General features: G+C 44.5%; 2 protein-coding genes across 3 annotated transcripts in view; one reads left to right on the forward strand and one right to left on the reverse strand.

Moving 5' to 3' along the window:
* Nucleotides 1-17,768, forward strand: part of MNAT1 (MNAT1 component of CDK activating kinase) — a 126,501-nt gene extending 108,733 nt beyond the window's left edge. The window contains exon 8 of the mRNA XM_075753333.1: nt 17,276-17,768. Coding sequence (XP_075609448.1) covers nt 17,276-17,396 — 121 coding nt within the window. The 3' untranslated portion in view covers nt 17,397-17,768. The remainder of the gene's footprint in view (nt 1-17,275) is intronic.
* Nucleotides 17,769-20,760: 2,992 nt separating this feature from the next.
* Nucleotides 20,761-27,295, reverse strand: TRMT5 (tRNA methyltransferase 5). Of its 2 annotated transcripts, XM_075753336.1 has the most exons (6): nt 26,478-26,570; nt 25,994-25,995; nt 24,774-25,423; nt 24,230-24,354; nt 22,025-22,679; nt 20,853-21,063 (listed from the first exon to the last, which is right to left on the reverse strand). In XM_075753336.1, exons 1-6 carry the CDS (start codon nt 26,553-26,555, stop codon nt 20,999-21,001), a joined length of 1,575 nt encoding a protein of 524 aa, XP_075609451.1. In that variant the 5' UTR covers nt 26,556-26,570; the 3' UTR covers nt 20,853-20,998. The 2 variants fall into 2 exon arrangements, with proteins under 2 accessions (XP_075609450.1, XP_075609451.1); XM_075753335.1 differs by lacking the exons at nt 25,994-25,995; nt 26,478-26,570 and adding an exon at nt 27,169-27,295 and having other exon boundaries at nt 20,761-21,063.
* Between the last annotated feature and the right edge of the window lie 10 nt (nt 27,296-27,305).

The raw sequence follows: 27,305 nt of genomic DNA on the forward strand, positions 1-27,305 counted from the left end.
AATTATGCCATAAGCATTCAATGTTTTTCTATCATAAGCTGGCTAAAATCCCAGTTCTGGAATACAGCTTTCTTGTTGCTCTTGTCTCTTCAAGTGAAGGTGCAATTTCGTCTATAGAAACGATTTCTTAATAAAGTCCATCGTTTGGTTTAGTTACATACTAAAGCAGTTCGTATATGCAAAAAGAAAAGTCTGTCTTTCCCTCTGAAGTCATAAATGATTTTTGAACTTTTCTTAAAGGAAATTCACTTTTAAGAATGAGTTAAGCCAGCAGGTACTGTTCTGACACAGCCTTGATTCTTGTATATATTAAAATATTCTCATTTAACCAACTCGATTTCAAAATGGGAACTAGTTAAACCAATACAGTCTAGTGGCGTTAACATACCAGTTATGTGTTGTGGATTTCAAAGTAAACAAGACCTAGTGCTATACCCCAGGGGTCAATACTGGGACCAGTACTGCCCAGGACTGGACCCAGCACTCCAGATGTGTCTCTCGCCAGAGCAGAGGGCAAAGATCACTTCCCTTGACCTGCTGGTAACACTCTGCCTAATGCAGCCTAGGAGGTTGTTGGCCACCTTTCCCACAAGGACACATTGCTCATGGTCAGCTTAACTTCTTTTTACTTTTTGCAGAGGTCTCAGAAGTTGTCCGTGGGTGTAGTCCACCAGTTTCTAATGTGGTGTCTTAGATGCTGTGGCTTGAGTCGCCATCAGGTGTGGGCTTGGTCACATGAAATCAGTGGAGTTGCATTGGTGTAAGGCATGATGAGTAAGCTGTGAGTCAACCTGAGGTTTCAAAGACATCATCTTGTTTTAAATTGGCTTTCTGTTCATGTATTGCCCTGTCAGTTACATACTTTCACTACTGAGTTTAAACATTTCAGGAAGAAGCAAGTACTGAAATGAAAAGCTACATCTGCTCGTAAAATAGGAGCAAATTGTCCTATTGTCCTGCTGGTCTCACCGGTGTGGTCAGGCTCCTGTGCTCCCTTTTCTGCACCTGGAGAGGGACCGATGGGGTGGAGGGGAACACTGGTGGGACCCAGTACAGCTTTCCTTGTGTTAAACGCCTTTCTCTAGTTCTTAGTCAGGGTATGATAACTGAACTTGGATAATGCCAACCAGATAATTAATCCAATTGTCTGTAGCAAAGCAAATTGCACTTGCTTCTTTGTAGCAAAAAGCAATAGTGTTTGTTGTGCCTTTGATCTCTATAAAGTGCTCTGATGTGGTGATATCATCTCGAGGAAGTGCTTTCCTTGAATTTTGTATTCAACTTGATGTAAAAGGAACAAAGAAGAATTGAATTAAATATGGGCTTCTTGTGATAATTCATTTCAGTCAGCAATTAGCTTGTTTTTCAAAGTTGCTGTATATATAAGCCTTGGTATTGGAATGGGATATTGGTGAATGACTTCATTGGGTTTCACTGAAAATGAATGTCTGTCAGCTTTTCACTATGGGGCTAGTTTTGCTTTCTAGATCAGTAAGACTGCTGGCTTCCTTTTCAAAACTAATTTTCTTTATCAGTGTATTTGCTTGTGTGTCTTGATAATCCTTCCAGTTAGTGCTTTAGAAGATGTGGGAAGAGGAAGAATACTCGTTCCCTGATGGTTGCTGTAAACCAGTCATTGCTTGTGTGATACTCGATGAATGAAATATTTCCATCCACTGTGAAACTTTATCTCAAAGAAAGTCTGGAGAAGTTAAAATAAAGGTAAATAATTCTGTAGACTAACTCTTGCAAGGACTAAGTAGCCTGGCCTTGATCCAGGGAGGCACTTAACAATGTGCTTAACTTTAAGCGCATTGAATATTCTTACCGGCATGAGTGAAAAATCAATGAGACTACTCACATGCTTAAAATAAGACATGTGCTTAAGTGTCTTTCTGGACCTCAGCCAGAGGGTTCAGCCTGCGAGATGGGCTGAATTCTAATTGTGGGCAAAAGCCAGTAGTGTTTCATTTTGCTTGTCTTGTGCATTTCTGAAGAATTCATTGATATTGTCTGTGTTTATTTTAATTGGCCTCCATTTCCCATCTAAGCCCTACCAACTCCAAAGCTCTGAGAGTAAAATAGATGTGCAACTTAGCGTTGTCAAACAGCTTGTCAGGGATAGTACTTAGACTGTATATATTGCTCTAGAGCAGGAACTGAACTTCAGAAAAGCTGGGAAAAGATGAGGTGAAACATGATTGTTTTCTTTGGTAGCCAAGGTTTTAATATAGAGAGAAAATGAAGAGGAGAGAAGAGAAGGGCTGGTGACACATCGCACCTTTTCAGTTAACATAGTTGCTGCTTAGGAAACATTAAAGAATGTAGACAGATGCATTAATAATCTGCTGGCAGTGGCCGGAGCCTTGGCAAGTAGGCTTTCCTACCTACTATTGATTTTTTTCTGACTCTCAGGCAGCAACTTGCAATGGGTGGCTTGATCCCTTACTCTCAAAATGGGCAGTGAGCTGAGTTGTCACGGCCAAAATAATTTTTACTTTCTAACCAATCCCTCCTGTTTCTTCACCAGCATCTTTTACTGCTTAGATGACAATTTCCACTGCTGACAACTGTGAATGATAAAACATACTATATTTAAACACGAAGAGCCTCCATGTCTAGAGGTGCAAAATAACCCACTGCAGTGCTACTGAGGTCTTCGTTGGCACCAGCTACACTTGTAGAACCCAACCTTCAAGCACTGTAAATCTGGGACATTACTGGTTGGCAAGTATAAAAGCAGTCGAGCCAGAGATCTAAAAGAAATCTTTGCTGTCAACTCTAACTTATTTGTCTAAGGAAATACTGTGCCATTCTGCCCCCACCCTCTTTTGTTTTTCAACATCTAGACATTGCTTGTCTTCCACTTTTCCTCACTGTGTTCATGGCTTCCTCCTTACATCTGACATTGCTTTTCCCTCCAGGTGGTTAGAGCCCATGCAGAAAATTCTTCTTTGTGTGCTGCCTTTGAGTTGTGATTGCTGATATTTCTTCCCCTGTCTTTTTTTACTGGAAGTTAAAATTTTTGTTTCCTTATGTATATTGGATTTAGGCTAGATGAAGAGAGAAATTTGAAGAGTAGTTGAAAAGAAAGTGGTCAGAATAAAGGAAAATCAAGTGTAAATATTTTTTAAAGGGATAAATATGTAAAACTAGAAGAAACCAGTTGACACCGTGAAATTTTATAGGTAATTACAAACGTATCTCCTGAAAATGCATCTCCATGAAGGAGCAGCTGCCATTTTTAGGAAACCCCCTCCACAGTGAGTCTTGAGCAGTTTTGAATTAATTTTGCTTGCAGACTGGTTTTCTTTCAGCTGCAGAAGTGTGCTTGCTATAGCACTCCAAGCTCTGTTTCAAGTATCTTTCAAAGTAACTAGCAGTGTATGTTTTTATTGTGTACTTGTCCTAATGGCCATTTATGTCTTTAAACTGTGAATTCCTCTTTAAGTAAAAGCTTAATAGAATCACCTGTCACATACAGAATTTCACCTAAATTGAGTAAAAGGTGATTTTAAGGCTTAAGTTTAGAAGGTGTATCCAGATTCAGGGATAGCCAACGATCTTTTAAACAGTGAAATGATGTGTACTAAAGATATCAGAGCCAGAATTAGAACTGGAAGAGTGGGTGGAAAATGGTATTTTATAGCTATTTTGCTTTCAACTGCTTTCCCATTAGCTTTTGTAAAATGGGCTTATCAAGCTTAAGTCTAGGTCTGTATCTGGTTGCAGGTGTCCTCAATGTGACAGAGCCTTCTGCCACCTAGTGTTAATGTGAGCTCTCTCCTCAGCAGGGTATCACCAGATAATTTATTAAATGTCATTATTAACGATAACCCTCCCCTTCAATTGCTGGGGACTGTCTGTGAATGTTTAAAAATGCAGTTTCTACGTCAGAGGGTTTCAGAATAGATTCAATCAGTATGCACAACTTCTTCGGATATGTGTATTGAGGATGCCGTTTGCACAGTGGGTCAGGTCGTTATACAAATAATCCATGGAGAATTTCAGTAATTGTGCATGTCACTCCTCTGTAACAACCCTGTTAGTGCTTCTCTCCCCCAGGTGAGACTAGTAGATTCTGCCTAACTCAGCACACTTCTACTTGGATGTCTCTGCTCCTGCTGGTTCAGGAAATTGTATTAGACTGAAAGCAGCAGAGAATAAAAATGAATTCAACAAAAATTATACAAAATAAAGAATGATCCATTTAGACACTTAACTCATTGTCTTTTTGGAAGACTAAGATGAAAGTCTCCCATCATCACTGCTTTTTCTCCTCTAGAAATTCTACTAGGGCACAATGGAGAAGGACAATAAAATCCAGATAATTACACCGAGATTTCACAATAGAAATGTCTAAACTGTTAAAATAGAAAAATAGGCTTAATGATATTTTATATTTCAGCCAAATAATAATAGCTCCTACCATAACTTGACAGATAGGAGGAAACTTCTTAGGATTGAAGGAGTGGTGTGGGTTTTTTCCCTTCATTCTCCTATAAAAATATTACCAGGACAACAGACCAACTCTTTCCCCTTCTCCCCTCCACCTCTGTGAGCTGCCTTTGGCCACTCTGTGATACAGAGTGGGGTAAAATGTTCCTTTGCAGGTTGGTGTTTGAGAGCTCAGCCAAAAGACTGCACGTGACTTGGGCAGATGCTTCTAATTCTTAGCCCAGCCATGATTTTGAGGAGCAGCCCTCACTCCTAGCTCCTGCCCTCCTCTCTTTTCTTTTTCACAGCTCTTCCAGGCCTTCCTGAGGAGCAAATGCCAGCACGGCTGGGAGCTGTAAACTTGATCCTTAACATCAGACTGAAGTGCTGACCTGATCAACAGCAATCAGAACCTGAAGAAGCAGAGGGTCTAATGCATTAGAGCATTAGTCAGCTGCGATACCAGGCAGGCTGTTTTTTTCACCTTGTTTTGACCTGAACAGTCTCATCTTCTTTAAATAGTGTCATTCAAACTGCAATCTTTTTGGTTTCAACAATTATGCTTTTCAAATACTGCCTAAAGAAAATAACTTCAGGTTCTTATTATCTCAAATGAATAACTACGAGCACAGAGCAAGTTTTTTACTTGCTCTGTGCTCGTAGTTATTCATTTGAGATAATTATTAGGTTCGGCAGCTTACTTATCTGATCAGTATCAGAGGTTAAAAACCCTCTAGAAATTCTTGCGCTATTTTGTTGGAGTCATATTAAATTGGAATTACCATATGACATGAATTCATTGCTACTCTGTCAGAGCAGAGGATGCTGCGTCACAGGGAAAACAGAATAGACTGGCTGACCTGGGGAGAGAATATGTCAAAGCTGAGGTTATATACAGCTTTTTCTTTGTTCAGATGTTTTTTTCCATCAGAAGTGACTTGGGGACAAAACCTGTGGCTGTAGTAAATGCATTTCTGTTGTTATTTTCCTGCTCTCAGTCTTTTACTTGATGGGGGAGAAGGTGACATTTCTTTCCCCTTAGGTCCAGGCTCATCGTTCTCACTGAGATCAGTGGTGTTTGAGCTGTGAAACAGGGTGGGTAGATGGAGGAGGCAAACTGGGGGTGGTTGTAGGGGCGAAGGAGGCCGTTGACTTCCCTTAGTCTGCAGCCTGGCTGTGACCATGCCTGACACCCGCGTCACCAGGGGCTCTGTCCTCCCCTGCTGGGACTAAAACACAGTCCTTCGATGCGGAACACTCTACAAATGTACTGGCCAGTCTGTTTTCCAGCCTCAGGCCCAAAGTCAAGGTCCTTACCGGAGTTCCTGGGGCACAAATATCTCCTCTGCTTGCAGTAGGCTGTCCTGTACTCTGCAGTTGTGGTACAGCCATGAACGTCCTTGTGGTCTGTTGCCACAGAACCGTGCATCAAGCAAAATGTACTGAAAAAAGGGGGGGAAAAAGTCTCTGTGCATCTCCATCCTCTTTCTGTAGGTGTTCCTGACTGAGTGCTCTGTTCAGAAAGGGCTCCATTTGCTTCACAGCTGCATAATTTACATGGAAGCTGGTCCAGGAGGAATCTCTTTCATGTAGCTCACTCAAAGCCCCAGTTCATCAATATGGATTGCTTGCTGGGCACTTGGGGATTTATGGTACGCGGTAGGGGGTGCGGAAGTTGGAGAAAAAGGCAGAGTGAGAGGAACAGTAGGGAATTTTTAACCTAAAAGAATAATTTGTGTGTCCAAAAGAACTGTCTTTCAGAATAAAAGTTATCTCTTTTTGCCTGCAGAAGAGATGCTGTTTTCCCAGAGTCGAACCCAGGAAAACGTTTCCCTAGCCATGGTGAAAGACACAGTGATGTCTTTAAGGCTAAACTTGCCCTATCCTTAAAAAAAAAAAAAAAAAAAAAAAAAAGCCTGTAAAAACAATCCTTAGGTAGTAAGTTACAAAACAATGGCGAAGGGGTTGGAACTAGATGAGCTTTGAGGTCCATTCCAACCCAAACCATTTGTGATTCTGTTAACTTCCTCAGAGTAATAATAATTATTTAAACATATCCACATTCTTCTGGTCACCTGTGTCCTAAACGTAGCGTGTGGGAGGTAGTGTGGAGTTGGAGGGCAGGGGGAAAGATGAAAAGTTTGAGGATAAAGCCATGCCAAAACATTTCTGCAACATGTTGAAAAGAGAGCTATTTTGCAATGACAGAAATGATGGCTTCATGGTCTTTTTAGCCATTGAAAATAAAAAAATACGAGATTGTAGCTGAGAAAAGGCCCTCATGTTCAATGACAATTCTTCTCAGGGTCAAGTACAAGTGGAGCCTGATTTAGTCATAGACTAAATGTAGCTGCAGTTCTGCAGTCCTCTAAAGTGTAATCTATACTAGTCATGCAGAGCGAGCGCTTTGCTGGATTCCAGCTAGGACTGCAGTGTCCTTGTTACGCAGCGAGGCTGCTCAAGGGTGTTAAAATGCTTACTTGCAGTTGTTTGAGCAATTTCTGCGGTGGCTGATTGATTTACTGTATCTGGAAGTTCAGACCTGGAAACCTGAGCGAGGGAGAATGCCTTCGCTGGCGGTGGCGAGGCTGGGTGTTGAGAGGACAGACAGCTGGCGGGTGACCTCGGGAAGATGACAAATGGGGGACCAGGTGCCCCAGCTCATCCGAGAGCGTTCCCGACCCCTCTGCTCGCAGAGGCGCGAGCTACGGAAGTCACTTCACCGAAGGAAGGCTTCCTGTGAGCAAGGTTTCTAGAAATAAACATTAACCTTTTGTTACCGGCTAAGTACGAGGGGATAACGAATTCAAGCAGCTATTTGGGAAAGGGTTTAAGCAGAAATCCTTTCAGTTTGAAGGGGAGAAAAAAAAAAAAGAATTCAGCCAAATGGTAGTGGTTGCGCATATTTTGGAGGTGGCGTCTGGAACGCCAGCAGGAATGTGTGGCGCTGAGATGTGCGGTGAGCAGCAAGAAGCAAACTGTATACACAGCATAATCGGTGATGTTCCTTGAATGACATGTATGGAGCAGTTAAAACTACTAAATATATTACTGGGAGGAAAGTGGGGTGTGAGGAAGCCTGCAACAACTGAAGAAAGAAAAGTCAGCATAGAACTTGTATCCTATGAATGAAAAGAAATCGGGTAGCCTTTAGTTTTCCTTTGCTTGCAAGGGATTAATGTGTTTGGAGGTTCTGCTTTCCATTTCCCATATTTATTTTAAAACAGGCAGTCACTTGCTAAAATGAGGAGAACTTTCAGACAGTCCTTGTCTTGAATCTGCCCTGTAACAGCACAGAAATCTATAAACCATGTTGACTTGGACCAGCTGAGAATGTGCCTCCTTTCTCTGAAGTTTGCTTATTGGGGATTATGGTGTAATCTGGCAGATTCTGGGGTTTTGGTTTTTTAACTAAAAAAACCTCAACAAAATTGCTGTCATTGCTTTAGCTTTTGAAAGCACATTCAGAGTTTCCTGCGTTAGCTCAGATCGCTGAATCTACTGCAAAGGCAGGAATGGTTCCTCTCTTGAGCTGGTATTTACATTTTCCAAGATTGAAACTGTTACACCTCTTGTGAAGTGATGCTGCCTGGTCAGATGTTAAGAGAACCCAATTAAATGTAGCATTTGATTATTATCAGACACCCATGGTGAATTGTGGGCTCACATGAAGTGCAAAATGTGTTTATCAAACATGCGCTGGATTTACTCATGTGAATTCTCATTGAATGTAAATTTCTAGCTTGCATAACTCCTCAGTGGAAAAAAAAGAGGTTTATTTAACTTGTTAACATTTTTAACGTACTGTCTACAGGTGTAACTGGATTTGCAGTTCCTTTGAAGATGGCTATGGGTCAGTTTGTGCCATTTAAGGGGTTTATGTCCCACTTCAGAATGCTTGAAGTGTGTAGTCTTTAAGTCTATAGTATACAGTGCTTTAAGTTGATAGTCTGTAAGTCTATAGTTCGTAGTACTTCGAGGCTATAGTCCTTCTCCACATGAAATAATTCTATCAAGGCTGGTGCTGCCTTGAGTAGAGCTCTGCGGTGGGACTGGAGTTGTCTAAAAACTGTTGTTACCGTAGTGCCTGCAGAAACCTGTATGTGCAGCCTGCAAGTGGTATCCTGGGACTGTCATTCAGCCTGTGGCATAGAAAATGTGGAAAATGCATATTAGGTCAGAGTAATACAAAGCTTCCTTTATTCTATAAAACCTTTTTCATCATTAGTTTCCTGTCTTCACACTTTGAAAGATTCACTTCTTTTAAAATTATGTTAGACAGTTTCTGTGGGGCAGGAGGCATTTGTTCCTTGTTCTTTGATCTTCATTTCTTCGTGCTTTTTCATCTTACCTTTAGGCAATAGCATTGGCTTCTCAGTTACTCCAAAGGCAAATGTTTATCTATGTGTTAAATAAATGTCAGTACCTGATTCTGGTCTCATGTCTATTTGAAAACTAGGGCAGCAGCAGAATTGCAGTGCTAGGAAAATGCTGGAGAACCAGGTGCTCTCTATAATTTTTCTGCATTTAAACTTCTTTTTTACCAGTAGAAGAGCTGTTTGGGTTGGTTTTGGTTTGTTTTTTTTTTTTTTTGACGCACTGAAGATGTATTTTGAGATAGCTGTCACAAGACAATTTCCCTCCGTTCCATCCCCCAATGTATTAGCTTTCCAGTGGAAATGTTTGGTGTCTGGATTTCATCACAAAAAGAGGAAGTTTTCAGGGAAAGTAGTATGGGAAAATTTGATTCTCTTCGCCCCCACCGAGGATGGCTTCTTTGACTTTGTACCTTCGCATTTAAAGATTTTTCTTCTGCGAGGTTCACAACTGTACTCACCAGTGTCATAGGTAATTTGTAATAAAATCTCTGATATAGCTAATTAGATATATCTTATGGGGTTTGTATGTGTTTCACCATTAAAAGAGGAAACAGTTTATGTGAAACATCAAATAAAAGTGCCTTAGTTTTTGTATTAAACCCTCCGGAGATTCTTTTATTGGTCACTGCAGTAGCTGAATGGTAGGGAGCGAAGCTGCCGCTTTCCGAGCAGGAGCGGGGAGCCCTGAGGTGCTGCCGGGTTGCTGTTGCAGCGGGGCACGGGTGGCTCTGGGCTGTCGGCATCTGACACGTTTGCCCTTTGATATAAGGGAGAAGAGGAAAAGAGGAATAACTCATCACTGATTTCTACCTTTGGAGTCAGAACTGGTTTTATCAGGGACAGCTGTTTCATGGCTAATATTACTTTACTAGGCTTTTTTTTTTTCCTTCCTTCCTTCCTTCCTTCCTTCCTTCAGTGTCCGGCAGCAGACCTCTGTGCTGTTCTGTCTTAGCTGAGGTGTGCTGTGGCAGCCCTGGTTTATTTTAATTTTGAAGAACTTTGTCTCACCACACACAGTTGACGTGTACTCCTGCCCAGAGACATTCTGACAGTATTTGAAACAAATTGCTATTTAGAAAAACACAGATGGAAGAGGCTAAAGGTCCCAGATTTCTTTTATTGATTTGGTGGGTTGGGGGTTTCGTGGGTTGTCTACTGGGAGAAGTTATTTCTGGTAGAACAGAGTTCTTCACTTAGAAGACCTAAAACTGTGAAATCAAAGTTCTAGGAGCCATGAACTCAAACTCCCAATTAAGAAGATTTTTAAAAAAATCTTTGTTTTAATAAATAGAGACCCATTAGAGTCAGTAGGCATCTGATGTTGAAGAATTTATTGCAAGATGAAGACTTTAACTTTTTTATATTGGAAAGTTGGTTGAATTTTCCCTCTGAAGTAAAGGGAGGGGAAAAATACTCCAACATCATCTAAGTACGGATATGTTTATTTCCAAACAATTCAAGTGAGCCCCTGGAAATGTCGTTGAAGTCAGGTCAGCTGGAACCAGAGGGTTTGCTCGTAATACCAACCGTGCATTCAGCAGTCGATTCTGGGAGCTTCAGCCCCCGAATAATAGAATTGCTACCACGTCCCCTGTGTTGGTGGCAGAGGTGGGTGTTTTACAAGCACGCCCTGAGCTTCTCCACCTGGTCGCATCCTGGTTTGAATGAGAGGAGCTCTGAGCACGGTGCTGTGAATTGTGACGACTTCAGTGACAGGTCTGCGGCAGTCTCTTGGGGCATGGGTATGTGAAATGGGCTGAGTTTGTGGCGTGGAAAAGGCTGGGTCTGACGCTCAGTGACACCTTGGTGAGCAATTTCTGCTCACTAAGCCCTCAGAAAACTAGCATACCTAAACAGTATTATTAATTATAAAAAAAATAGACTGGTTTACTAAGCTGAATCTGAACCGGTGTATCTGCTGTCTGCAAGTAGGATTGCTGGGGCTTCAAGAGCGATGGTTACGGTACCTCTCTTGTCATCAGCAGGATTTTTCATTAGCCAAAACTGTATCGTGGTATTTAGAGGGACTTTTCCTTGTACCCCTGCACTATGGGCTATGTTTGGTCTTGTTCTGCTGCAAGGCTAACAGGTGACATAATCTGGTTAAAAATACGTTCTTTCTCTGTGTGCCTTGGTGTCTGTTGGTTTTGGACCTCGTTATGCTTAGCAGTTTCTTGACATTTGTGCTGATTGCTGCAATTGTATACACTGAGGCATAATAACCAGAGGCATTAAAAAACACCCAACACCCCCCCACAGGTATTGCAGTGGGCAGCTGCCTGCCCGTTTGCTGCTGCTTGCAGCAAAGCCCATGCCGTGATAATTCCTTGTCCACTTTGACTTCCTAGTCACATTCCAATTAAAGTAATTAAACTAGTTACGCTGTATTTATCAACCAAATGTCTTAGTTCCTTGAGACAGCTGTGGACCTCCTCCTTTCCAGGGAACAATTTTACCAATTCAACTAGAAAATACTTTTTTTCCCATTTAGTCCTTGTTGTCCTGGAGAGTGGAGGAGAAGAGCGGCTGATGGTTGGCACCTTGCTGCCATCGGCCTGACCTCAGGCGTGGTGCAAGATCCGCAGCAGGTATTGAGTTGGGCTCGTGAGGAGCCTCTGCTGAGTTCGTGGTTGTGTTAAAGTTGGTTTATATGTTGGAACAGGATGTGCTGGCTGGCGTTCAGCAGGAATTTCTGATACCAATAATAACTGCTTTGTTTTTTAAGATTTGAATATGAAGATGGTGCCCAAAGAGTGTCTATTAAAATAGAGGAAGGGTTGCTTTCTGACTTTTGAGGACTTGGGATCAGGCTTTTAGCTAGTCTGTAGAGGTGTGCTGGACTACTGCTGTGCTATTCTGGACTACTACTTTGAGTACCAGCTTTGTGTGTTGTGTTTTTGTCCTACCTTAGATATTCCGGTCTCTGAGGCAGGGAGGGCCACACCATATTTGAATAACACCTAGCGAAAGCCTGTTATTCCCAAATGAATTTCCCAGGGCTATTTTATGAAGAACAGCAACAAACTTGGCTCATTTTCTAAGCAAATTCTGCTTTGGCTGCGTGGACCGACTGTGTGGTAGAACTGGTTCAAACCAAACCAGGGTTGCTTGGAGGAACTCGGTTTCTACCTGCTCGGGGGCTGGACAGTAACCCAGGCCACATGGTCCTCCACAAAAAACAGGCCAGAGAAAATCCAGTTTCTTGTCGGGTGAGAGAGGCACATAAGACCCAGTCTCTGCAAGGACACTCTGAATAATTCATTGATAGCTCAGCTTAGAGACTTGGTAAATCTAATGAAAATACTGTCTCCAGAAAGGTTCAGGAATGCAGCGTATGCTACTGCGCTACTAATGCTTTACACTGTTTTCCAGACTGGAGTATTTTGCTCGCTTTCATGCAACCACTATTTATTATTGAAATGATGAATCTGGACGATTTCCCAGATCTAATGTCTGCCCCATTACTTTCTGTCTTGGATACTGCGGATAATCAGATGAGCAGTAAATCTATTCTGTGGAATAGAATTACATTATCTTTTTTTTTTTTTTTGTCAAACAACTTGTGAGTGATTTTTCTTTTCTTCACCCCCATAAAATACCTAATAGATCAAAAAAAAAATATATCTGTATGCCAAATACAGAGTATTCTGCGTGTACCTTCAATAATGCATCTGCAGAAACACCAGTGGAACTGCATTTATCTTGGGTAGATGGGGGAAGATTGTGTGGAATAATCCCGAGCACCAATACTCTCGGGTGGATGGGTGGAGGGAAGTACTGTGGGGTTTTTTGGCTTGTTGGCTGGATGTTTTGGTGGTTGGTTTGGTTTTTTATTCTTATAGCCTGGTTTGCTCGTTTGATTGTGCCATTTCTCCATCCTCTCCGACTGTTTCTGAAGCCTTTCCTGAATCTCGCTGCAAGGAGACTGTCCTGTCGAGCAGTGTGGGGACATTGGCCAGTGGCCTCGGTGCCTGATGAGCTGGTGCCGGGTCTGCGTGGCAACGCCAAGTGGTGCTGAGCCCGCCTGGGCGGTGGGTGGAAGGGCACGGGGCATTGTGCCTGCTGGCGCGCTGAACGCCGCTGCGTGCTTCTCCAGCGGTCCCAGTCATGCCTGATGAAGTGATGGTGACGCAGCCTTCGGAAAAGAGAAAACGTGAAGGAAACCCACCCCCAGGAATGACCAGCTTGAGTCTGAGCCTCTGTACCAAGTGTGAATTACACCTCTTCCCTTCACAACAGGAGGATTTATTTTTTCTTTTTTGCGTGGTGATGAGAAACTAAAGGTCAGGAATGAGCCCCCTGAAGGCTCATGAAGAACAAAATACGACGTGTTTTAAGTGACGTGAAAGGTTAATGGGGAAGATCAACACCCAATGGCTGCAGTGAAGGGAAGGGGCTTGTTTGGGCAAAGCCAGAAGCACAGTGCAGCGTGGGCATTACGGTGAGAGGGAAGTGTGAAACTGTGGGGCAGAGAACACACAGCCCTTTAGCCCTGCACAAAAATAATAGTGCGGGCTTTTTTTAACTTCAGAGTTTAGTCTGCCCTCAGTAAAAACAAGGTACATTAAAAAAAATATGCACCAGAAAAAGCAAAGCTCTTTTTCCTGGTTTCTGCTTATAAGATTTACAGGTACTTAAAATAAACCTATGAAAAACAGACCTAGTGTGCTGGAATTTGCTAACTAGTGAGAGCAATTACCTCCAGGTCCCAAGACCTAACGGAGCTTTACTTTTTGGAAATAAAACTTGGCAGGCGCTTCTTCCTGCTGCTGTTGTAAAGGTGTACATGAAAAGATGTGCTGACCTCTGCCAGAAACCCCAGGAATCCAGTTCAGAGAGATTCTCCTGCGAAGGGCACGGCCAGATTCAGGCAGCACAGATGGGGATTGGTGTGGAAAAGCCGGCGAAACATTCGCTTCTCATTGTGTGGCTTCAGCGCGGCAGATTCTTTGCAATTGCCTGGTGTACCACAGTAATTAAATGGGTCAAGAGCAGTAAGTTTAGATACTTAACGAGAAAATAAAGACCTCGCTTGACAGCCAGCGGCGTGTCATGCTTGTTTCACAGGAGTAAGGAGAATTAACGCAGGTTGCCATAGTAAAAGTTGATCTGAGCCTTTTTTGGCAATGATTTTGTATTGCTTCAGAGATTGCACACCAATTAACTATAAATGCTCTAATAGCTGGAAATCAGGTTGTCTTATGAAACTAATGCCCTGATTTCAGATGACCTAAAAAAAGGGAAACAACAGACTCTCCCTCTCTCCTTATAGTGATATATTAAGCAACAAAAGATAAGTAATGAAAAACACACAACCACACAACCAACCTTTGTTAATATAGAAACGTAAAATAATCCCTTTTTCTCTGGACTGTTCCATGCATGAGTGGAAAATGAAGTTTGTGCAATGAAATAAACATGATAGAAGTGAAATCTGAGATGGGAATTGATTTTTATAAGACTCTCCGGTTTGGAGGGTGGAGGTAGTTTCACACCAGCGTTTTGGAGGAAATTATTTGTCGTTGTCAGTATCCCTTCATCATTCCTGGCTGCGGGAAGGAGCTCCTGTTTCCCCACAGCAATTGTAAAAGGCTTTTGGGAAGGCTGAGATTTTTCCTCCTAAAATATTAAGGGACAAGTAACAAGAATGATTAAAAAAAAATATTAAAAATCTAATAAATGTATTCTCCCACAGAACAGGAGCTCTCTGCAGACCATTTTCCCTTGCAAATTAAGAGACGGGACCAGCTTTGCTGCTGTGTTTGTAGATCCCTTTGGACTAAACACAATTAAAAGGGTTTGTGCTGGAACGTCTGTGCCCATGCTGGTGGGAACCGGTGTCCAGCAGCGAGGACCGGGCTCCCTCACAAGTTGGGACAAAGCAGCAGAGCTCACCTGAACTCGGCCATAGGAGGCAAATTCAGTCTCTCGACTTCGGCATCTCACCGACAATCACACAGAAACATTGCTCATGTCTGTGCATTGTGGTTATTAGGTGCAAGAAATACAGTTTAAAAACTGTAATTAATCATTTCTAAGTAACCTCTTTTTCTACACATTTATGGCATCAATGAGTATGACTGTTTATTATGTCTTACCTATAAAATCTGACCTGTTTTATATACTCTTTATGGAAACAGTGTACAGTCATAAATTAAAAGATGCAACTGTTTTGGATATTTTACTGGTGGTCCTGTATTTTCCTGCCAAAAGTGCAGCTGTTTTGGGTTTCTGGGGATAACATTATAAAAGGCTGTATGCATTTTGCAAGTTTATGCTTGAATTGCCAAGCCAGAGGTGGAATGACTCAACCTTCCCAGGAACAACATGTACCAAGTGATGAATCAAAACAGCTAGCTGAAGCTCTGCAGCTTACACGGCTGCTGCGAAAGACAGTTCTCATTTATGGCGTTTTACCTGGTGTTCAGAATTTGAGACGGTCATTGTGCTGATGGCGCTAGGCTACAGCCTGCGGCTGTCTTTGTATTGGATGGGATTTTGGTGCAAAAGTAGCTGACAATCCGGTCTCATATCTGTCTTGTGGGGTGCAGGAACTATAGGGTTACGGCATGGAATGAAACTATTCAGTCCCCCTGAGTAGACACCTTTAAGGGGGCTCTTGGCTTTGCACGACTGGGTTTGAGCCTCAGAAGGAGCTGAGTGGAGCCAAGAGCTTGCGGCAGCGCCAGTGTCACCGGTAGTGTGTTTCAATGTCAGCCCATCAGTCTGGCTGGTTGGGTGTAAAATTAGATGGCTTTGCAAACGGGTGATGATACTTAATTAATGGTGAAGTTTAGAGGCTTGTTTAGCCAAAATGTTGATGACAGCCTGTGTTGGTTTTGCGTGGCAAGGTTTTGGTAGCAGAGGGGCTACAGGGGTGGCTTCTGTGAGAAGCTGCTAGAAGCTACCCCTGTGTCTGATAGAGCCAATGCCAGCCGGCTCCAAGACGGACCCGCCGCTGGCCAAGGCCAAGCCAATCAGCACCTCTGTGATAACATATTTAAGAAAGACAAAAACAGTTAGAGAGCGCTTTTGCAGCCAGAGAGAGGAGTGAGAAGATGTAAGAACATCTGCAGACACCAAGGTCAGTGCAGAAGGAGGGGGAGGAGGTGCTCCAGGCGCCGGAGCAAGATCCCCCTGCAGCCCGTGGTGAAGACCATGGTGAAGCAGGCTGTTCCCCTGCAGCCCATGGAGGGAGGATGAGGGGGTGTAGCGATTCCACCTGCAGCCCGTGGAGGACCCCACGCCGGAGCAGGTGGAGACACCTGAAGGAGGCTGTGACTCCGTGGGGCACCCGCGCTGGAGCAAGCTCCTGGCAGGACCTGTGGATCCGTGGAGAGAGGAGCCCACGCCAGAGCAGGTTTGCTGACAGGACTTGTGACCCCGTGGGGGACCCACGCTGGAGCAGTTTGCTCCTGAAGGTCTGCACCCCGTGGAGGAGACTCACGTTGGAGAAGGCCGTGAAGGACTGTCTCCCGTGAGAGGGACCCCACACTGGAGCGGGGGAACGATGAGAGGAGTCCTCCCCCTGAGGATGAAGAAGCGGCAGAAACACCGCGTGATGAACTGACCGTAACCCCCACTCCCCGTCCCCCTGTGCCGCTGGGGGGGGCGGAGGTTGAAGCCGGGAGTGAAGTTGAGCCCGGGAAGATGGGAGGGGTGGGGGGAGGTGTTTTTAAGATTTGGTTTTATTTCTCATTCCTCTACTCTGTTTTGCTTAGTAATAAATAAGATGAATTCCCTCTCTAAGTTCGGTCTGTTTTGCTCATGATGATAATTAGAGAATGATCTCTCCCTGTCCTTATCTCGACCCGTAAGTTTTTTTTTTCATTGTACCTTTTCTCCCCTGTCTAATGAAAGAGGGGAGTGATAGAGCGGCTCTGGTGGGCACCTGGCCCTCAGCCAGGGTCAACCCACCACACAGCCTTCTATAGATCTAATTCCCTGTGGCAGTGGAGTTACTCCAGATACTGATAGGTCTGAGAGCAGAAAGTTCAGCCCTGTTGTCATCAGAGCAACCAGCACAGGCAGCTCTTGGGAGTGCCTGGTGTTAACCAGGCAGAGCTGAAACCCTCCAATTCCTGTGGGAGCGTAGGAAAGCTTGTGTCATCGTCATTGTCATCATCTTAGAAGGAGTCACTGAAGGGGGGGGAAATGCAACCTTGCCCCAGAGCGAACACAGAAAATACAAACCAGCGAGTGCACTTAGCCCTGTGCAGCCTATTGCAAGGAGTCAAGTTTATTCAGAGCGTTGGCTGGGCAGCTTGTCTGAAGGTGCATCATCATCATCGTCATAACTAATAGAAACTTGTACTGATACCTCCACAGGTGGCTAGCAGTAGGCAGCTCCTTCTCCTTGCTTTCTCCCAAAAAGTAGCCTCGACCTCACTGTACTGTGAACTACGCAGGTGTATGATGTGTTTATTTCTGCGCTAAAATAATGCTGCTCTTTGTTTTAGGTATCTCAACCATGTACGAGCCGCCTCTCCGCAGGATCTTGCTGGGGGCTACACTTCTTCTCTTGCTTGTCACCGAGCCTTACAGGATGCTTTCAGTGGTCTCTTCTGGTACCCCAGCTAGCCAGTGTGCATCAGCCTGTGATCAAGGGACACCAAATGGAGCGAGAAGCAAATCAAGGCAGCAAAGGTTGGGTAAAATTGCTGCCATCTGCAAAATGGCTAAGCTGCAGTCACTTTTCTGTGTAAAACCAGCTGTGTTTAAGCGTTAAAGGAAAAAAAAAAAAAGAACCCGTCTGCACGAGAGCTTTGTAAAATGGTAGATACATTTTTGTGGAGGGGGAGACTCGTTAGTCATGTGGCACTTTGCTGAGGGAGGCTGAAGCAATAAGCCACATCTAATGGAAGATGTGAATAACTCAGCTGCGTATGTTTGAGGTTTAAAGAAATACACTTGTAAATTTTTTTTTAAATAAAGCCAGACTTTTTTATTAAAGTTCGTGGTTTTACTCTTATTGCAGGGTTTTATTTGCACAAGCATTTAAATGCCATTTTGATTATAACATTTAGTGTCAATATTCAAGCCTACATTTTCTTCCCATAAAACTAGTTTCCCCAGTTCAGACAAGTGGGTTTTTCCTCCTGCCAGCTGGATGAGAAAAGAAACCCTGGAACTATGCTGACACAACTCTTGTGCAGGATCCTTCCTGATGTCACTTGGTTCTTACCTTTGTCTGGAAAACAAATCTTTAGCTGAAAGTCTTTCAACTTTCTCTAGAAGCAACCTAAGAAGCCTTGATACGAGGCTCGGTCATTAGTCAAAATTGGTTTTGTTTTTTCCCTGTTTAGCTCTGTTTGCAACTTTTCTGTCATGTGTTCAGGAGCTTTTTTTGGCAGGAACATCCCTTTGCCTGGCTTTTGGGATGACCTTTGCCGCTTGATCTACCGCTTTTACGTATTCCTTCCCCTCTCCACGTAGTGGAATGCAGACTAATTCCAGCAGAGATGGGCTTCCTGCGGCGGGACTGGTCTTTGCCACGGGTTGTGTATAAAGCGCAGGAGACTGGAAGCTGTTCAGGACAGCGAGCGCCTCTAAAGCCTGGGCCACGGTTTATGGGTCATCCCTTCGTAGTTGTTGAAAACCGCTCTGAGGAGTGTACTGAATGAATGTATTTTTATTATGATGTAATAGAAGAATAAGCTCTCTCCCAGATTCAGCGCTTCCTTTAAGGAAAGCGGAGGGAGGCACCAAAATTTCCCTTGCCCTTTTTCTGAAATCCTCTTGTTTGTGCCTGGAATAGTTGCTGACAGGTATCGTTACCCACAAGGAAGCAGAGGTGTAGAAAAGGCCTTCGGGTATGGCTCTTGGGCAGAAAGCCTGTGGCTGGGCGTTGAAGGGCGAGTGCTGCTTTCTGCCAGGTGTCCTTCCTCCCCTCCTCTCAGCTGCCAGGCCTGAAAGTTGACGGGTCCTTTATTTAGCTGTTGCCTTGCTCACAGTAGACGGGCCTGGCTGATTGTTCTCCTAGCAGCCAGAAGCGGTGGGAGTTCATTCCCTCCGTCACAGATGCACGACAGCCTGTCTCCTCTTCCCAGGCACAAGGTACTGGCAGTCCTGGGGGTCAGCTCGGGACCCCAGGAGGGAGTAGCAGCAAGCCGGGGAGTCTGTACTGCTGTGGGCTCACCCAGATGAGTAGAGATCTGTGTCAGCCATGATCTGCTTTGTATTCAGTTTGTAAAGCCTCAGGTCATTGCACTAATAGATACAGAACTGCACGTGCACATTCATATGTATTCTTTAAATACACTCATGCAACTTGCACGTACCTATCATTTGCTATTTCATGTGGAGGGTTATATGCACAAGTGGCAACTGCATAGAGATGTGGAAACCCCCCTGGTTACGAGTATAAACTAAAGTTGTGTTGCTAAATTAACAATGGCATTTAATCCTTAAGCGAACAAAACGTTAAAGATCGAAATGCCTTCGCTGCCCTGGGATACCTTAGCCATGTGCTGAAAATCAGAGTTAGGTAGTTGACTCGTTTAACACAAAAATGGTGATCAAAGCCAGGTTTCTGTCAGCACAGTAGTGCCGAGAAGCCCTAAATTTGGACTGAGGCAATGCATGCAGTCTGAGGGACCGGCAGCCTCCAGCAGTACAGACAGGCGTGCTAGCGCAGATCATGGGGTGACCGCGTCATCCCAGAATGGCTGAGGGCCTTATCGCTACGGTGGTGTTTACAGAGGGCTCTAAAGAACAGGAGCAGCTTTCAAATGTTTATGGGAAACCTGCAGGGCAGCGGTAGGAAAGCACGCAGCGGCGTTAGACAACGTAAAGGGGGAGAGCATCGCAGGCTGGAGGCGGGTCCAGCACTTGCTCTTTGAGCAGCAGTGACTGGTAGGGCGAGGATATGATGTGCCTGTCACTGGCAGCAAGGACAAATGGGTGAAAGCTGTTGCAATGCCATTTTAAAGGGCAGGGAGGTCATCTGTGCGGCAGCTTCCAGCATAGTGAGTGAGTGAGTGATGGTTTTTTTTTTTTCCCCCTGGTTTGATAAATGCAATCCAGCAGTAACCAAGCCACGAAGGCTTGCTCAAAAGCACTGGCAGTGGAAAGGCTGTAACATCGAGCCACTGCGCAAACCAAATCCACAGGCCGTAGTGGCTGTCTGGGGGAGAACCAAAACACAGGGATACAGGCCCCAGCCATAGAGCCGCAGCCGCAGAGCCAGGGAGGGTGACGGACGTGTGGTAACTGAGTTGCTAGGCGTGAGCTCCAAGCTTGGACTGAAGGGAAGTATCTGAAACAGGGTGATCCGAGTTCTCTGTCCAAATAAACTGTTTGTGGTTGACATTGCCCAACAATAGTTTGGATGGGTAAGAAAAGGAAATCAAAGGCAGAGGCTTTTCGGATCCCTGCAGAATATGGGCAGCCAGCCAGAGATCACCCAGGGACTGCAACAGCAGAGCACTTGGACGGGTAGGGGGAGAGCTGGGAGATGGCAGAGGCACAAAGTCCACCGGATGAGGCGGATCAAGATGCCTTCACCTGCAAATGTGCAAACGGCATTAGAGTCCTTCCTGCTTCAACAGTGGGCAAACACTAAGTTAGGAGTCAACTGATCCCTAGTTAAATCTCAGTGTTAAAAAGCACTGATTACCCAGAAGCCCAGGAAAAAGTATACATGGCTATTTGGGCCTTTATGGATCTTGGGTTAAGTTTTTGAAAGGTTATCTTGCTTACACAAGAGCTGTTTGCACATCCGCTAACACCGATCCAACATTCTTAAACACCAAAACCATTTGCCAAAGGGAATCCAATGCAAGGGTTATACAAGTCATCTTGCTAGACCCAACAAAACAGAAAAATCTGGTGTCACCACAAACGGCGCATTATCAGAGTAACACAGCAGAAAACTATCCCAGTCTGTGTCACTGAATTATCACAGGGCGTGAAACAATAGAGAGCAGAAAAGTATCAAACCACATTTATTACAAAAAAGTGAAGTTTTATTTTTTTGTAGTAACAGCAATTTCAATCTGCTTGTTGATCCCACAATAAAAAAAAAAAAGATAAATGCAGGAAGCAAGCTGCAACACGCATTACGCATCTCCACACCTGAGATGGGTAACACAGGTACGCTTCAAATAATACAAGGGGTAAACCAGAAGTACCCTAAGTATACGTTACGCACACTACTAAGGTAGTTACCATAACTCTAGTCTTCACCTTGGTAACTTTTCTTCAGAAAGATCTTTGCTGGTACACAGACGTTTAGAGGCTGGTTTTGCTGGAAGAAGGTCAGAAAAAGTAGGTTATTTAACGTACAGTAAACAGACTGAACTAAACCACAAGCCATTAACACTTAAGGGATTTAACAGGAAGAGATGAGAGTTAAAACCAAGATTAACAGTCACAAACAAAAACTGTTACAGCAGTAATGGAGGGGGGGCTCTACTAAATGCCAAAAAGGACTTTCAAAAAACCTGTATTGAGCTACATTTTGACCTACATCTGAGAGCTACCCAACAATAGCGTAAAAATAAGTTTCATGGCATTAAAGCTTTATCAAAACCTCCCTTCCTCCAGTTCAGGTAACTGCAGGCTGAAAGCCTCCCCCCGGTCCCCCTCATCATGTAGTGCAAGATCACTGAAAGCAACTACCTTCTACAAGTACTTCAAGAAACAAATGACCAATTATAAAAAAAAATATAATCAAATTCAACATCAGAGATCTCTAGGGCTACCTATTTCTCAGTGAAATTGTACAGAACTGGATTCTGCTGATGTAGTGACTCCAGACCTAAACTGAGTCCGTGCAAGCGTAAGGGAGGAGGTCAGAACTGGGACCAGTCACTTGGAAGCATGCCATTCTACCCTGGGTGAAACTGGAGCTCCAGTTCTTAAGTATTTAGGTGGTAGAAGCGCGTGCTTGACGTTAGATACCCCATGCTCCCCCAATACGCAGTCTAAGGCATAGAGGTCTGGTTTATGGCCTACGGCCTGGTCCTATCCAGTCCACCATTTTTTTCTGCGGATCTGGGATCAGAGGACGGACCACTGTTAGCGAGAGCGCACGAAGCCCTGCAGCTGCTGCACACGTGCAGGTGCTCAGTCTGTGCTCGCACCGGAGTACAGCATTGCTGTCACGAGGCTGAAGTGGCCTGCAGGGCTGACAAGGTGGGAACAGCCTGAGACAGCAAAAGGTGCAGCCTGAAATCCAAGTGCCACGTAAGAGGCTCGTTCCTTACCTTCATCAGGGCAGGGTCTCTTGTACAGCACGTCGGCCGGAATCCGGAAACTGATGCACAGCATCTCCTTGTTCGGTGCAACATTTCTAACCAGGTAAGTAGAACAGCGTCCATCCAAGGAGACTCCCAGTGAGGCTTCAGCTCGTTCTTGGATATCTTTGGCTGGGTCGTCGTGTTTGGAGAAACCGTAGCAGTGCACCGTGGGAAGGCCAGCAGTGCTGCATGGCTCTCCAGCTAGGAGATGCCTGAAAACATCGAGAAATTCAATAGCCAAAGCTGGCAAATTCATGACTATGTGAAAAGAGGTTTTCTGTTCTTCTTTCAGAAGTGGGAGCTCTTTACTTAGTTCTTCTCTCACCGGCCCCAGGAGGAAGTCCCTGCCATCCATGTTGAACGCTTTTATTTTGTTGTCTACTTTGTTTAGTTTGCAGTTGTGCAGAAGCCAGTTGTAGGATTCAGGATTGAGATCATTTGCAAATACGTGGCACTTTTTCTTTGCTGCTGGAATAGCAAAAGGTCCAATGCCAGCAAAGACATCGAAAAGGACATCACCGGGCTTTAAAAGCTCAATGATACGGCCATGTTCTGTGGAAAGACGTGGGTTCCAGTAGACTTTAGAAAAGTCCAATTCATATGCAATATTATTTTCTTTGACCTGAAAGTCCAAAACACTTGCTTAAGCCTCTGTATTCAAATTCCAGGCATGTTTAAGCATTATCAGTAATTAAGGCAGTAAAACCCAAGGTGATTTATCAAAAGGTAATGCATACATTGACATTTGTCCCATTAGTAGTACATGTGAATCTTGTATAAACAGATCTACTCATCAGAAATAGCCATAAGGAATGTTCCAACTGTCAGTCCAGATGGCTGGCTCATGCATGTCTCAATCACCAGGTGGAAATAAAGCAGCAACTTAAAATGACCATTAAAAAAATTAAATTGGAGGATTTTCAAGAGCTTTGTGGCTGGCTGACAACTCCTTTATTGAAAGCAGACCTCAGGAAGATGCCTCAAGCCCTGCTTAGCAGCATCCACATAGTAAACAAGTGTCTGAGAATGATATAGCACAGGAATGGCAGCAGTCGGCCAAATTCAAAGCCACTGGGAGCCAGTTCTGCCGTTTGAAAAAAATACTGTATTTTACCTGTCAAGGTGACAGTCTGGAAACCGATCCAAACCCAAACTTTGGGATGACCACGAACTTAACAACAAACCTGAAAAGAAACTATTTACTCAGAGGAGAATGGGATGCAAGATAATACTCATTTTGCACCACCACACTTGAATTGTGTGACTCTGAAGTAAAGTAACCTCCGATCCAAATCACTGCATCACTTGCTTTGCCAGCGACCAACCTACTGATACCTATCTGCACTCCTCAGTGTGCAGCTCGGTGGTATGCTAGATGTATGCTTAATGAGCTAATTCCATCTGCATAATATTTGATTATCGCTTCTGCCCTGACAATTCAAATGCCTTCTCTGTGCATGTACAGGATGTTCTACCAAGCTATTCAACTTTTTTATTTGGTAATCTAATGTTTTCTCTTCTAAAAGTACAAAACTGTTAACAGTTAGGGAAAATATTTTTTGGTCAAACCAGTAGCCAAGTTTCCAGCTAAAGACAAGAAACCCTATGTGAAGAATACTTGGCAGTTACATAGCGCTTTGCACCTGAAAAACATCAAAACAGAAAGACAAGGTTTGTCTTGCTGCTGACAGAAAAGGAAAAAGGCATAGGCAAAATCTTGCCTATGTTGCAAAGTCAGTGAGATTTAAAAACAGTCTTACGTTCTGTACGAGCCACCGTACAAGGCTTGGTGAAATTAAGAAACAGCATTTTCTGAGATGAAATCCACTAAATATTTTCGCATTAAAGTGAGAAACAGCCCTCGCTACAAGTTTGTAATTAGTATCTCTGTATCTCTTTCTTCAGCTGCTTCTACGTGCCATTAAAATCTAAGCTATGAACTTGAAAGAATACTCATCTTCAGGATCCCTAGCGTTGTGAGTTTGCTCTTGGCAGACCAGGACAAATGAACGCAGAAGTAACTGTCAGCTCTTACACTCTAAAAGGAGTGTCAGGAAAGGGCATGGTGCAAAGGAACGGTCTTAATGGCATCTCTTCATCTCATCTTTCCAGTAGATGCCTTTGGGTTTTAACATACTAAATTCAAAATAACGAGGGAAAAAAACCCCGTACCTTGGTTACCAGGTTGCTCTCTCCAGCGAGCACTTCCATTTGAAAATTTCTGTATGTGCTGTCAATAATACTGGTTTTATTCACTACACAAGTGATTCCTGGATTCTTGTCAATTATAACCTGGCCTGAAAGAGAGGGCAAAAGATATTCTGGTTAAGGACTACAGCCTCCTAAATGTTCTACAGGAGATACAAACACTGCTGTTTGCATTTAAATGAACAAAAGTAAACATGGATTAGAACAACCTTCCTCTAATGATTCAGGGTGGTAGATGTGACATCTTTCTAAAGCACATACTTCATCCTGACCCAATGCTCAATGAAGTGAGACCACAATTGCTGTAAGAGGAGAGAACTGTGCCTTCTGTGCACAGCTACAGCAGCAGCACAAGGCTACCTAAAGTCAAAATATAAAGCAATGAAAAGCCCTCAAAAGTTTTCATTGTACAAGTAAGAATTTATTGGTAGAGTAATTGTTAAAATATCTTTTTAACAATATACAAAATATACTACTTTTTTTTTTTGAGAAGAGTTGTTTTACCTACCAATCAAATGTCTGTACGGTAGCTGATGGTCTCTAAGATTCAGATGAGCTATGTGACCAACACGGCTAAATCCAGAGGTGACTTCCTGACCTTCAGGAAGGACTGCTCGTAGGATCTCTTCCGACTTGAAGTTCTCATAAGTCAGCTCCAAGTTATACTTGGACACCTCAGGATGAACATTAAGCTGTTTTACTACCTCTTGCTCCGATTCTCCCAATGAGAATTCTGGTATTTTATGAGGATCCAGAATAACAAGTCTACTGTCCTCATCTTCTGGATCCTCAACCACCCGCTTTAGACCAGGACGCTGTAGTACTGTATGTTTTAGGGACTTTAGCAAAGTATTTACAATTTCTTTCTTGACTTTAAGCACTGGAACAACAACTGTCCTTTTAAAAGCTTCTCTGTTGAGTAGTGTCATCCCACGCACTTGAGGATGCGGTGAATACAGTTCTAGATTAGCTTTATCCTCCACAGTTTCAGGCATTGTAAAAAACCTATTTTTTTTCACTACTACAAAGACTCCAGGTATTCTGCCAGAGTATCGTGCCAACAGCATCCAAACTGCTTGAAATGATGTATTTGATGCAGCTGTCCTAAAATGATTAGTTTTCAGTAGTCTGGCAGAGTATCCAAATCTCCATAAAGTCCTAGAAGAGAAATTATTCATTTTATAGACATTATGTAATCATTCCATTAAAAAGGCTGCAAATCACATGGATTTGCTGTTCTCTTAAACCAGAATTTCCATCTGTACCAAACAATCCACAATAGTTTAGTAAAAGTCTTTATTATGAATTATATACTACAAAGTTCTGTCCTTTTGCAAATGTATTTTTAGACTTAAATATTAACTAACTTCAAGCGGTGAGATAATCCCCCCCTGCCAAAATACAACGACCTCTCTTTGTTCTAATAAACGTGGTATTAATCCCAGTAAGCCAAATGGAAAAGTTTCTACTGTCTCAATCCTACTGTTGGATCCCTTGTCTCTGATAAAATTCATTACCAAGCAGTGGTTGCTAGAAAACAGTTATTAGCAAGAGTGGTCATAATCACTCTTCAGCAATTTCTGCCTCCTGTGTCCCAGTGGTAAGGGGTTACACGCTCTGTAGTGTCTTTGCTCCACATGCGGCATGCCAGAAAGACCGTGAATTAAATGCAGAATTCCCCCTAAAGGTACAGGGAAGCATTAGTAATGTCTGTTAAAGCGACTGAACCCCTCTCCACCGTTTATTCATAGGATGGAGACTTGAAAAGTAGCTTTACGCTCCTCTAAATGGTTTCCCCTGCTAGAGACAGTCCAAAGGGGCCCAACTTTTCTGACTCTGCATCAGATGCTCCTCAGCAGAAACCAATGGTTTAGGTAGTGCGTGAGGCTGATGTTTCTCTTGACTTCTTGGGAAGTTTAAGATTGGGGGTTGACAGGAGAAATACAAACTAGCTCTGAAAGGAAACCGGTTCTCTTCTCATCAACACCCCGACGTGCAGGGCTGCTGCCCTCCTTCAGGGTAACAAGCCATGCAGTCTCTTCAAAAAAGGAGCTGCACCCAAGCCCTGGAAAAGCTGGCCCTGCTCCCATGCTCCCTCCCCCACAAATCCCAGCCCCTCGCTGGGACTCCCTGCACCTCCCAGCCAACTCATTTCCCTAAACCAAGATTTTGGCAAAGCACACCTCCTTTCCCTGTTGACTCAAAAATAAACATTACATTCTTCACTTGTGCTACAGAGGAGAAAGACTTCATCCAGAGGCCACAACATCCCAGTGTTTTTCTTAGGCATTCTCCTTCTCCCTAGCTGGAAACTGCTGGCCTGGTTCGCACAGGCTTCTCGGTATTAGACAAGCCTGCGACATAAAAGTCCCCACGCTGGGTCTGCTTGGAAGTCACTGCGGCCATGCTGTCGGCATGAGGCCTAACATCACCCCTAGGCTGTCTCTGCAAAGGCCTGCCTTTCCTCCGTAACCACGCTCCCGCCAAAAATCCCCGTTTGCCTCGTTCTTCCCTCAGAGTAACGTGAAGTAAAATCGGGGGGGCGGAGGGTGCTGCTGGAGAGCTGCCACCCGCTCCGCCCGGCCCGAGCTCCACAAGCAGCACCGGGCACCAAGCACACAGACCCCCGGGCGGGCCGGAGAGGCGCCGGCCAGGCCTCACTCCGGGAACGGAGCCTGGCCGGGGCCTCTCCGGGATCACCGCCGCTCCCTGAGGCGAGCCCCGCTGGCAGCCTCCGCCTCAGGCCCACCGCGGCCCGGGCCGCCCGCCGCTGGCCGGACGTGAGCAGGCCCGGCCGGGGGCGGCGGGGTCGGGGCCGCTGCGGGGACCCCTCCGCCTGCAGGCCGCAGCCGAGCCCGCACCGTTACCACGGCTACCGCTCCCCCTGCCCCCCCCGCCCTCACCTCATGCCGAGCCCCGCCGCGCGCGCCGGCACCCTCCGACGTCATCGCCGCCGCCGTGACGCTACGCCACCGCGCCGCTCCCTGTGGCCGCGCTGAGGGGGAGGGCGGGGCTGGAGCGGTGGCCCCGCCCCCGGAGT

This window comes from Balearica regulorum, chromosome 5 (assembly GCF_011004875.1).
Source record: "Balearica regulorum gibbericeps isolate bBalReg1 chromosome 5, bBalReg1.pri, whole genome shotgun sequence".
Lineage (NCBI taxonomy): Eukaryota > Metazoa > Chordata > Aves > Gruiformes > Gruidae > Balearica > Balearica regulorum.

What these genes read in the sequence shown, in the direction of transcription:
- TRMT5 (XM_075753336.1), bottom strand. Translation starts at nt 26,555, where the DNA reads ATGCCTAAGAAAAACACTGGGATGTTGTGGCCTCTGGATGAAGTCTTT. An exon ending in ACCGTACAGACATTTGATTG is followed by an intron (nt 24,355 to 24,773) that starts GTAGGTAAAACA and finishes CCTCTCTTTCAG; the next exon opens with GCCAGGTTATAATTGACAAG. An exon ending in AGAGCAACCTGGTAACCAAG is followed by an intron (nt 22,680 to 24,229) that starts GTACGGGGTTTT and finishes TTGGACTTTCAG; the next exon opens with GTCAAAGAAAATAATATTGC.